At 43.2% G+C, this 11,488-nt stretch overlaps 3 protein-coding genes across 3 annotated transcripts; 1 reads left to right on the top strand and 2 right to left on the bottom strand.

Annotated features, from left to right (window-relative positions):
* Positions 1-3,141: 3,141 nt before the first annotated feature.
* On the bottom strand, positions 3,142-5,121 carry PHALS_07895 (hypothetical protein F443_10908; the record flags this gene model as incomplete). The annotated part of the gene is made up of 1 exon (XM_024721440.1): positions 3,142-5,121. One exon carries the CDS (start codon positions 5,119-5,121, stop codon positions 3,142-3,144), a length of 1,980 nt encoding a protein of 659 aa, XP_024586539.1.
* A 521-nt stretch (positions 5,122-5,642) lies between these two features.
* Positions 5,643-6,893, bottom strand: PHALS_07896 (uncharacterized protein; the record flags this gene model as incomplete). Its single annotated transcript, XM_024721441.1, has 1 exon — positions 5,643-6,893. One exon carries the CDS (start codon positions 6,891-6,893, stop codon positions 5,643-5,645), a length of 1,251 nt encoding a protein of 416 aa, XP_024586540.1.
* A 3,097-nt stretch (positions 6,894-9,990) lies between these two features.
* Positions 9,991-10,872, top strand: PHALS_07897 (uncharacterized protein; the record flags this gene model as incomplete). Its single annotated transcript, XM_024721442.1, has 4 exons — positions 9,991-10,035; positions 10,087-10,389; positions 10,460-10,520; positions 10,595-10,872. The coding sequence occupies 4 exons, from the start codon at positions 9,991-9,993 to the stop codon at positions 10,870-10,872; spliced, it is 687 nt and encodes a 228-aa protein (XP_024586541.1).
* Positions 10,873-11,488: the final 616 nt, after the last annotated feature.

The raw sequence follows: 11,488 nt of genomic DNA on the forward strand, positions 1-11,488 counted from the left end.
ATATTCGAGGTTGGACTTGACACATACAGCTTTGGCAGAATTGTTTAATTACGATATGGTACAGTATCCAGGTTACACTTGATGTAAATAAACAAGCGTAAGTACCGCGATATAGGTATTTATAAAGATTATGGTGGTTTGAAAAGGAGTGGTCAAAGTACGCGTGTGGTGCTAGCTGCATGTCAGAAAACAATACCTGTTTCATTGTGAGCAATAGTAATATACAATTGATCTGAACGAATTTAACACTAGATAAATCAAAGCTTGTCTGTGCAAAGTGCACGGCAACCCAATTCAGTTATTGAGCAGGTGCGGCCCACACTGCGACTTCTGTGTCCACCAAACACTATCGTGGTTGCGAAGTGAATGACGCCCATAGCCTTTAGGCTGCGGTCACCGGTTTATGTGCGAAAGGTGAAGGCTTTACGAGCGCGCCTAGGCGATTGTATGATCGTAAAGAAGAAGAGGTGACTTGTCTCTTGCTCAACTGTTGATTACATCCCTGATTATCGCGCTAACCCACTTCCGTCCCACGTAATTAACGGGCCTTCAAAACTTCATACAGAATTTGGTCATGATGCTATCATAATGTTACCACTAGACGCTATGTGTTGAACGGGTCTGTGCTTTAGTACAGCAAGTCTTGAAACATGGAAGATCACAGGAAACACTCGCCTGGTCGCTTGCAAAACTTGATATTCCAGCTCGAAAACGCATTGCTTTATACTTTTTTCCTTGTAAAACACAGGACTCGTATAGTCTGAATATTATTTGCGGCTTCTCCGCAAAGCCTGCCTCATATGGCGCTATGCCCGATCGCTCAGTGTCTACAGACCAATTGATCAGATAAACTGCGGTTCTCACAGCCTTGCCTACCATGTCTTTAACATGCCCTTGTAGTGCAGCATGAAATGAGCCTTGTCAATGATCGCACGGTTCATCCGCTCTTCCGTTTTGATGTGGACTGAACGGTACAGTACGCTGGTATATTATACTGTGTCGAGTACACACATCTGCTATTTTCCTGTACCATTCCTGTACCATTTTGCCAGAATTACAACACTAGTAATGCAGCGAGGAAGCCATTTCTCGGAAGCTTAGCTAAGGCCACCGACCTGACGTTCTTTCCAAGAACCAGTACGAGTGTAGCGGATCGCAATCAGCTACCTCCGAGTGTTCAAAACCTTAACCAAGGCAAACAAACACTTCTGCTCAAATTAAATCTGTATTTAATAGTTTTAGTTGCGGCCGAGCCGCCAATATCGAAAGTCCTCGGTTTTCCTAATTAATATACTGTGTGATTACACTACCTTGTGTAATACACACCTATTTACGGTCGCACGATCTTGTACGACCGCCCTTTCATGCAAGTATACGTGTGACCCCGTTACAGCTAATGCCTCAGATCACACATGAGGAATGCTTAAACCCAACGTGTATGCCGCATTCTGCAAGCTTTATAATTAACAGCAACCGTCTGTCGAGTCCTGGAATGTACAGTACATCTAACACTTTGATGCGCTTGTCATTATTCACTGTCAGCTTAACCGCTCCTCTACCATGAACTCGTAGGATCTTGCAGTCTGAATTAGTCACATCAATGTAAAAGACCGACTCATCAACCCTATCGTCGCTTTCGATCAACCATCCGTCGAATCTCTCTTCGTCGATAGCAGATAGTGCATCATCTTCAGCACAAACACTTCCACCCAAACGGTTCTGCTTCATGTCAACTACTCAAATTTTCTTAGAGTACTTGCCTTTGTAACTACCACCGTTCTAATTCTTTTTCGTCCCTGATTACGGTTGCCCCTGAACCGGCCACCATTACTGTGTGCAGGAAACAATTCCTCTGTCATCTTCATTTTTCAGCTGTTCATGCTCCTTTTACAACTTCTCCTTGCCCTCGATTAACGTTGTGTCCTTGACGTACTTCATGACGTACGTAATCAGATTTTGGAAGGCTACTCAGCAGTACCACTAGCTGCCATGAATCGTGAACCGGCTCTCCAAGTGCCTGGATACTGACAACCAGCTCGTCGAAGGCATGTAAATGCATGAATATTATCGTGCGACTCTCCATTATAATGTCATGGATATGGCGTGTTATCTCGACACGATCGTGAAGCGTGGTGCGATTGTAGAACTCCCCTAGAGTGTTCTATCTGTGGATAGCGTCGTCGCAAGTAGTATCGTGGTTTGGCGTTGCAGCTCAATGCCTTGGACGATGGATCTTAGTGCCTTAACGAAACTTAAAAAATCAATCTATCGTCATCTCCTCTTCTCCCAAGACGCCTTAAACATGCGCCAACAACCCCCTGGCTCGCTAACGTTTTGCGCGTGTTAAAACCCCAGAGGAAGTATTTTCCACCACCTTGTACTTCGGTTCGCTCGGATGTCATTTTAGCGTGGATGCGGAGCGGCCTTGTTGCCGTTGTTAACCTGTTAGTTTGTTGGTAAACCCGAAGTGGATATTTATAAGGTCCTTAATTTGCTACGCTGTAAGCCTACTGAATGTTGCCTGATTATTATGGATCAATGAACAACTGCCACTGCGTCCGTAATCATATCGTGACCATGACGCTCACCGTGCGCATTACCGTAATCTTGTGACGTCAAAGCTTCTCCCGTACATTGCGTCATCGTAACAAACATCCATCGTTATATCGACATTTCAGCGGCTAATTAGTCTCTTCGTCCTTCTTCGTCATCTCGTTTAAAACCTGAGATATTCAACGGCAGCCCCGTTGCAGATAAATTTAAACGGAGATAGCTAAGCTGATAACTTTCACATGCGTAATTGACATTCAGCTCTATTCTCTATATCTCGAACAATATTGAGTGCTTTATCACTTGATAATATGTTTCTCGTTTCCGCGTCCTAATGTACCACTTGAACTCATCCTCTGAGTGTTTGCTAATCCGGACTTTACGAGTCAAACACTCTTTCAATACAAGGTGCCGGGGTAACCCACATACACCGCGGCTAAGTAACCCAATGTGATAATGCCTACAATATCTGACGTAATTTTTGTCCAACAATTAGAAGTTTGGTTACTCATTTGTTTTCAAGGCTAAAAGCTTAAACACAAAATTAATTAATAAGCCTTCACAATATTATCTTATATATTTTCTACTCTTTCAACATCCATTACCACCAACGATTCGCATACACGATGTCGATGGTGCGATGGCCAATATGTTAAAGACTGTGCTAACTATAAAGGATACGGCAAGGCACCCAATAACCCACCACGTGGTACATTTATCATTCTTGTTGCCAAATCGATGCAGTCGCTGCAATTCCCGCTTTTGCTTAGGTAAAAAGACAAGTGCCACGAGCCCAATAATTTGAATAATATACGACAAAACCAGCGCAAATGCTACTTGCATTCTGTCAGGATCTGTCCGGCTATTAGACGCGGTGTGAACGTCTTCAAACATAAATCCAATGGCATTTGACACAGTATTTGCCAAAAGGCCCATGCTCGACGCCATCGAGACGACAATACCAACAAATGCGCCTTCACCGCCAACAGGAGCAATTTCAGCGGTAATTGCAAGTTCTAAAACCCGAATGGAGGAGCGAATAAACCCCGTAAGACCCGATACGACCGCATAAATGTCGAGATTCCGAGCCTCAACCTCCAACGTTGCCATGAGATAGTAAACAAATTGTGGTGTCATTGTCACGATAATAAAACTGATAAATACATACCAGCGCCAATCACAATTCAGAAAGAAATATCTCCACATTAGGACTGATAACAGGGAAAACACTTGCGTCATAATATTGCGAGTGGAAATAGCCTTGGCAGTCATACCACACCAATCTTCAATACGTGTAATTGGATACGTTAGCGAGAATTCGGACAATAAAATAAATCCGATAAAAAATAAAATTACACGCGAAGTCGATTCTTTACCCAGTGCACTACGAAGACGAATCCAGTGGCCACGTAAGGCTAATTTCCCACGCTGATACGAATTTGCAGCTGTCATGTACGCTCGTTGGAGCTCAGATACTGTAGTATCTAAATCCACGCTTGTCTCGCGAGTAACCCCATTACGCCCAAAAGAGATTGGTGGTGGATCGGGTTTTTCGAAAAAACACACACAAAGTGCAATTAAGGGTAGAATTGTGTAAAATACGAAAAAGAGCATCATTTGACGCAGTGTCATCGTAGGTGACATGCCTTTATCCGTCACTTGAAGAATAGCGTAATCAGCAATCACTTGACCAATACATTCTCCTGTACATTGAGTCATTATTAGTGTACCAAGTGCAGTTCCACGCACAGTCAAACGTTCTATTCGTGTTTGCGCTATCACGTACGTTTGAGCAATCACGATCGCAACAATGCACCCAAAATTTGTCAACACGAGTAATATAATATAGAGCACCATGAGTCCCTCAGTACGTTCCAACAGATCTGCAGACGTCACGTCGTTCTTCTCTGCTCGATACTCGACAAATTGATCGAGTAATGCCATGATAAAACATGCAAGCATTGTTGTCATCCACGCGAGAATAATGTATGCTTTACGTCTTGATTCGATGATTGGTACTGCATCAGAAATAAAACCCCAAAGAAAACTATACGACCATGGGAGGAGTATTAACACAGAGGCCGCGACCACTTGGTACCTTTTCATCTCGAGTTCCAACTCAAGCAAAGGCAATACTCCGCTCTTCAAACACGTCGTCAAAATACCCGCCAATCCTGTCGAAACTAGTAATCCTATGTGTTCTCGTGACATTAAATTAATTTCAAATTTTCGCGTGAGTGCAGGAAATGGAACGGAGGTGTCTTCTTCACGCGACGCAAGTTGTTTTCTATACGTTGGACTTTGTACAGCAGACGCTGCTCCATTCATTATCGCAACGGACTCTACAAGGTGATTGTCCTCTTTGCCAAGAATCGGTACAGAACCGAGTACATTCTCCACTCGAAGACTTCGATCAAAACCACTTTGGTTCAAATTGTATTGAAAAGCACTTCGTTTCAAACTTGGGAGGTTGTGCGTCTGATTATAATCTGTACTACTTCCCAATTCATTCGCTCTTCCGGTGCGTACAGCATTACCATCATCGTAAACTGGAAAGTGGAGCCGCCCCATACTATAAAGTTGCGACTATCTCCTTTTTCCTTAAGGAGAGGGCGCGAGGGCGTGTGCCGTCCGTCGTTTTGCGTTCTGCATCACAGCAATCCTACGCTCGTGATAAGAGCGGACTTTACGGTCGTACAGCCGGAGCAGAGGCTTGCAAGATAGATGTGCTGTGGCTTATTTCTGGCCAAATCTCCCATCATGGGTATACCTCGTACCGTATCACATTTTTATTATATTCCAAAGTATCAATTACTCCTTATGGTTTTATTATCAAATCTTTAAGCTCCAATTGATAATGCATATATTTCTCGATGATAAATGAATACAAAACGCTGATTCTTTCGATTTATTGCGATACTTAATACTTGCTTGCTGACTGGCCATCAGCTGTCGGTAGCTATAAAAAATAAATTAGATATAAGATACCTAGCTGCTTGTGTCCACACAATATAATGTATGATGTATCCATTACAGTGAAATTTGATACCAATAATTTACTTGACAAATACACAATGTTGGAAATTAACAATCTACAATAATTCATCTTCAAAGAGTGTGGGAGAAGCAGGTGGGGCTGACGGCGATATTAATGGACGTGATGAAGCCATTGCCATAGCACTTGGAGAAAATGATGGCGCGGATGCACCTGCCAATGGAACTAGCAGCACTGGAGCTGAACTCTCATCTTCTTCCGGTGGAGGTGCAGAAGCATCAGTGTCCAATAGCTGCAAGTATCCCGTTCTTACGTCAGAAAAGTCTTCGACTCCAGCCAGCAGCAATTGTTCTCGTTCAATTAGCTCTGTCCGCATTGATTGCCACCCGAAAAGACTCAATTGAGGAGCCGCTGGTACTTGTCTTGGTACCGATCCTTCTCTTGTAAATTCATCCTCTCGACTTTCCTCTTCGCCGAGGTGGTTTGATACACTTTCGTTACTACCATCCGAACGACGTTTACGAATATATACTACCGCAGCAAACACCAAAATAGCAGCAGCCAGTCCTCCGCCCAGCAAGAGATTCCAAATTGATGAATTAACTTTTTCCTCTTGACCTAATGTGGCACCATACGTATTAGCATATCGCCCGTCGTAGTCATTCGTCACTACAACGCCATTGCATACCGTCAAACCAATGGTACTTTTCCAGATTGAAGCTTCACATACTGCAATACACACGCATCCTCCTTTGCCATAGCAAAATTTGGTTAATGAACCATCGATCCGACCTTCCATCACGTCAGCAAACACCGTGTCTCGACAGTGTTGACACTCTTTGTCTTTGACCTTGCAATAATTTACTCTATCCGCTAAAAACTGGACTCGTTGTTCATCGCTTTGCGGAGCATTGTTTGATGCGTTCTGATATCGAAAATCCAAAGCTGATACATACGTAGATGGACTTTTCTGCACACAACGACCATATTGATTCACGAGACAGCTATAAGTGCTATTTACGTTGATATTGAGGCAGTCGCGACAAGTTCGAGGCTCGGTACAACCATCACTTCGAGGTCTATAATAAGGACAGAGATCGTCAGCTGTCCAGTCTAAAGGAACCGTCACGGCATTGGTCGCCACTTGATTTGTGCAGTTCGATGATCCACTTCCATTTCTAAGCGAATCGTCTGATGAAGCATTTGAAGACAGTTGAACGGTACTGATCGATGCACCAGATTTTGGAGAAGAAGGTAGTGGCATTGATGGTGGTGCAAGAACTTGAATGTCGTACTTATCAGTATCTCGGATGACATCACTGTCAGGACTGAGGTTTGAAACGCCCATGACGCGTTCGTGGTTTCTTGGTGACAAGAAATACGTTCAGAGCATTGGAAACTGCACGTTGTAATTCTGGGGTATAAGTGGAACAAGGTTGTGATGCAACATTTCTTCTTATTCTTTCATACGGTATATATGTAATAATTTGATATTTAGAAAGATTTTATGGGTCTTTGTTCGCTTCCCACCGCTACAATTTTGGCACTGTTCTAGCTGTAACGATTTTTTCATTTGTATGCACGTTTCCTTATATACTAAATAAAAAACCTCTCTTTAAGGACACGACCAGAGATTTTTCATTTTGAGGTTTTTGGTGGGAAACTGAAAATTGTATAAGCTAATGCTAACGCAAAATTTCGGCAATTTTTTTATATAGTGCTTCAACAATCAAATGTAAATGGCCCCGTTAATCTGACGGCGTTGTTGTATCGAACCAAGGTTGACCATGAGATTGATTCAGAAGGGAATTTATACATTATGTTAAGAGACTTGAGATATTACATTACTTTCGCAGTGTCGTGCATTTACTCTTCCAAATGTTATCTTGTTTGAGCATAAGAATAGTAGTAAAAAAATATTATAATATCTAATAGTTCATTATACGAAGAAAAGTTTGGAATATCAAAGTTACGAGATCTAGACTATTGATGACAAGATCCTTGAAATTTTCCAGACCAGCATGAACTCTTTAGCTCACTCCGATCGAAAGAGGGACCGACAGTATTTGGTATAGACAACTATGTAGATTCCGTCGAATATTCCATTTGTTGAAGGTGCCAATAGAGCTCCAAGTGTGATGATGTCATACGGTGCGTGTCGCAACACCCGTTGCAAGAGTGAAATGAAAAAAAAATCACTGTCATTGCGCCACCATCAAGCAAGCCATCCTACGACTTGCCTAATCCTGTGATCCTCCAAGTTTCACGGCCAATGTCATTTAATCCGACACGGCGCTAAACAGCGGAGGCGGTATCCGGTTGAGTGGAGATTTTTTCGAACCAAATGTCGCATCAGTTTTGTGAGACGTCGACCTTTCAAATCTCCCAGATTAATGGAAGGTCTACACGCAGGCGTTTTAATGAAGTACTTACGATGTACCACATGCAGGTATTACGGCGATGCACAGTAGCCAAAAGATCATCGTTTTATACTCAGCTTGCTTGAAATGCCGAATTTCGGCAATCCTTGCTTTTAGAAAGACTTCCTTCAAATCAAATGTAAATTTTATCTCTTAAAAAGGTTCGGTTTACGAGGAATATTTAAGCTATCCTTGGAGCCGGTAAATGGACTCTAGGATCAAGTCCACCAATTCTTTCTTTATCGACTGGCATGGTGAAAAAGTTTGCAACATCTGTCTCTCACGAAAGAATTCATCTATCCCTTGACTGAGAGATAAAAGCGTGAGAAAGCCTTGACAGATGTTGAGAAGATTTGCGACTTCTATCCCTCACAACCACGTCAGTAACCATTTTCGCATTCGATAATCAAATTCTCAAGAGTTCGAAATACGTCCAAGGAGGTTCAAGGTAATATTTGGATGCACAGCTTATATTAGACAATCACTCACACTTCGGCTCAAGTGCTGGTCGATATTAATGGAGGACATGGGAATTGTTAGCATGTAAAGAATCTCCTATCAAGAAAAGGTACAAACTCTTTTGATACACGATATGGACACATCGACTGAATAGCTGGCGGCCATGTCACATTCAGCCATACATTGTAAATTAAAAATGGTAAAGTTAAATTGTAGCCAACGTGTTAATGGAATCGTAAAAGCATGCATATAGCCTCCGCAGCGATTAAATTCAGTTTATGTCGTCACTGAAAATGGTTATGTTGTGCGCGACGCAATAAGCGAGCGACTTGAAGAATGCGTCTAAGCACCAGCATTATTCCCAGTAAAGCCTCCGTACATGCGGACGACAATAACGTAGCTAAGCGACCTAGTTTTCACTTCTAAGTTCTCGCCCACCAGCTGTGCACTCTCTTTCAACTTCTTCATGAACTGTAATGTCAATTGCGAGCATATTATATCACACGGATATTTTACGAAAAAGCTCAAACACTATTATTGTTAATATTCTATGCAGCAAAATTCAAATAAGAGTGATCCAAACTCCAGCGTTGTGCTAAGTTGTCATCTTACGTGCTTTGTCCTGCAAGATGTGAATCAGAAATAACCAGACGGAATCTATTCAGCAATTTCAAATCCCTAGAATCGAAAGTGAAGTTCGCTCTATATAGAAATCGAAAGGGTCTTGCTGAGTTTGTCATAGAGATTCTAGGTTTACATTTGCATGTATAAAGGATTCTTCAAGAGTCATTATCACTCGTAGTCAGTCCACTTGGTGAGAAGTATTTTCAATTGGCTACCATAAAATCTTTGTGCGCTTGACAACGCTACCTTTGTTTTTACTCTGCTTGCAATCAAGTTGGCAGAACAGATATCGTTTCAGTTAAAACTTCCAATCGACTTCATCTACTAATGTTACGCCGGCAATTGTTTTCTTACCGTAATTTTTGATCACGAACATTCCTGGAACCATCTTTTCAGGCCAGCGACCACCTGGGGGCGAAAGCAACGCCTTTACAATCTGAGGATAATCTTGACGGCGATATCTTGATTTGACGACGCACGTCTTTTGGATCTTAGCGCCGACAACATTCAAACAATATTGATAACAGCAATAGAACATTACGCAGTAAAAAATCGATGTCCCAAACCTTATTTCCGCTTAAGTACGCTACAGAAAATCTCTTTCTCCTTCTGCGGCGCGGAGCGCGTTCCTTGTGGATGTCGACACGGCGCAGTCGGTGGAAGACTTGAAGAAGGCAATCAGCCACAATTAAGTGCGAAGCAGGCAAGTTGAAGCTCTTCCTAGCCAAGACGGAGGGTGGCACGTGGCTAGATGAGGCAGGCGCAGCAGCTGTGGCGCTCGATAAACGTGGACACCTGCAGCGCTGCGAGCAGATGAGATCCACGATTTGGATCGAATCCCCTAAGCTCTTTGACGATAATTTCTAACCGGGCGAAGACCTAGTTCACGTACTGGTAGTGATTCCGGATGGTGCTGTTGGTTCGGCGAGCGACATTTTCAGGATGGATCAAGTGGTCCAAGAAGTGCACAAAATTCATGCGCAAAATGTGCGGACCAAACGCAAGCGATATGTACACTGAAAGGTGGGCTCAAGCCAGGGCAAGAAGCCACTCTATGACCTAGCATCAAGGTGGACTGTGCGGACTGTGCCACTTCCTGTTGAAATGGAGAGACTGGTTGTCGGGTTTGACTGGACAAGCATTATTGATGAAAATGGCGAAGAAATTGTGCTTACCGAGGAGCAGCAGCGCGAACAATATCGCCGTTATGTGCAGCACAATATTGGTGCTGTGCTGAAGGAGAAGGGGCTCTGCGTAGTCGACGTGGAGAAACGCCAAGACTTTCTTACCGTTGATGTTCCTGATCGCGATATTAATCTATTTGGACGGACGGATATACTTGTACCAGCAACGACAAGCCAATTGATCTGCAATACTTGCCTGACGTGAAGATGCTGACTGAAATGAAGAGAGAAATTTAATCAAGCTGCGACTCCAATCGTTATCAGAGCTGATCGCCCTGGATCTACTCGGTGATGATTTAGTTGTCGCACTGCTCGCTGACCTGAATGGGGCTTGGCTGTTCTTATGGATTTCCGAGAAAAAGAACAATTTGGCCCGGATCCGAACCCAGGCGAAGCTTTTCATGTGATAAGAGCGCTACTGGCGCAGCAGCCGTCTGCTGATATCGATGCTGCCACCGACATCAAGCTCCCATGCTTTCAACGTCTCATGAAGAGATTGGAACTGAAAGTGGCGCTGCCATCTATTGGAGAGGATGGTGAAAGCGGCGAAATTCGTGAGAGTATCGAACGGGTTAAGGTCCCGACTTGGACATGGCGCGAGCTGTGGCTAGACAAGTCACTCGATCTATCCCCACGTTGAATTCTTTCGGTTGATAATTGATCTCTTGATAGTTTTTCAAATAATCGGAAGAAATGTACAGACGAGACGTAGTGAATGACATGTGGGTTCAGTCCGTAAACTTAATCGTGAGCAGTAATTCCATGTACCCATGATAGAGCCAGCAAAATGCCCAAGGTGATTAGCAATAGTACTGGTGGCAGATGCAACACCAAAAGACTCAAGGATGAAAACAATATTTGGAGACGTGGCTTAGACGCAGTAGCAGAAAATACACAAGCCTGGAATGAGGTAGAGATTGCCGTGTTATCCGAATGCCTATGTCCAGTAAAAGCGACCGTAACACTGTACTTGGTTATATGAGCGGCATCCGGGTACAGAAACGATTCCGCACCATGCTTCTTAACATACAGAGAGCTACATCAAGTCTGAGCACGAACACTGTTCCATAAAAAGCTTATAGTGAGCCATCGAAACAAAAGTCTACACCATTTAGATCCAAAGACGTCGAGTCGATAATATCAAAATTTCCACACTTCAGCATAACGCAGAAGCACCCTGACCATTTATAGCATGTGTTCGTCATTGAAACTTTGTATGGTAGTAATCGCGGAGCGAAGTGAAATGTTCACTTCCA

This window comes from Plasmopara halstedii, assembly GCF_900000015.1.
Source record: "Plasmopara halstedii genome assembly, contig: Scaffold_3120, whole genome shotgun sequence".
NCBI classification, from domain to species: domain Eukaryota; phylum Oomycota; class Peronosporomycetes; order Peronosporales; family Peronosporaceae; genus Plasmopara; species Plasmopara halstedii.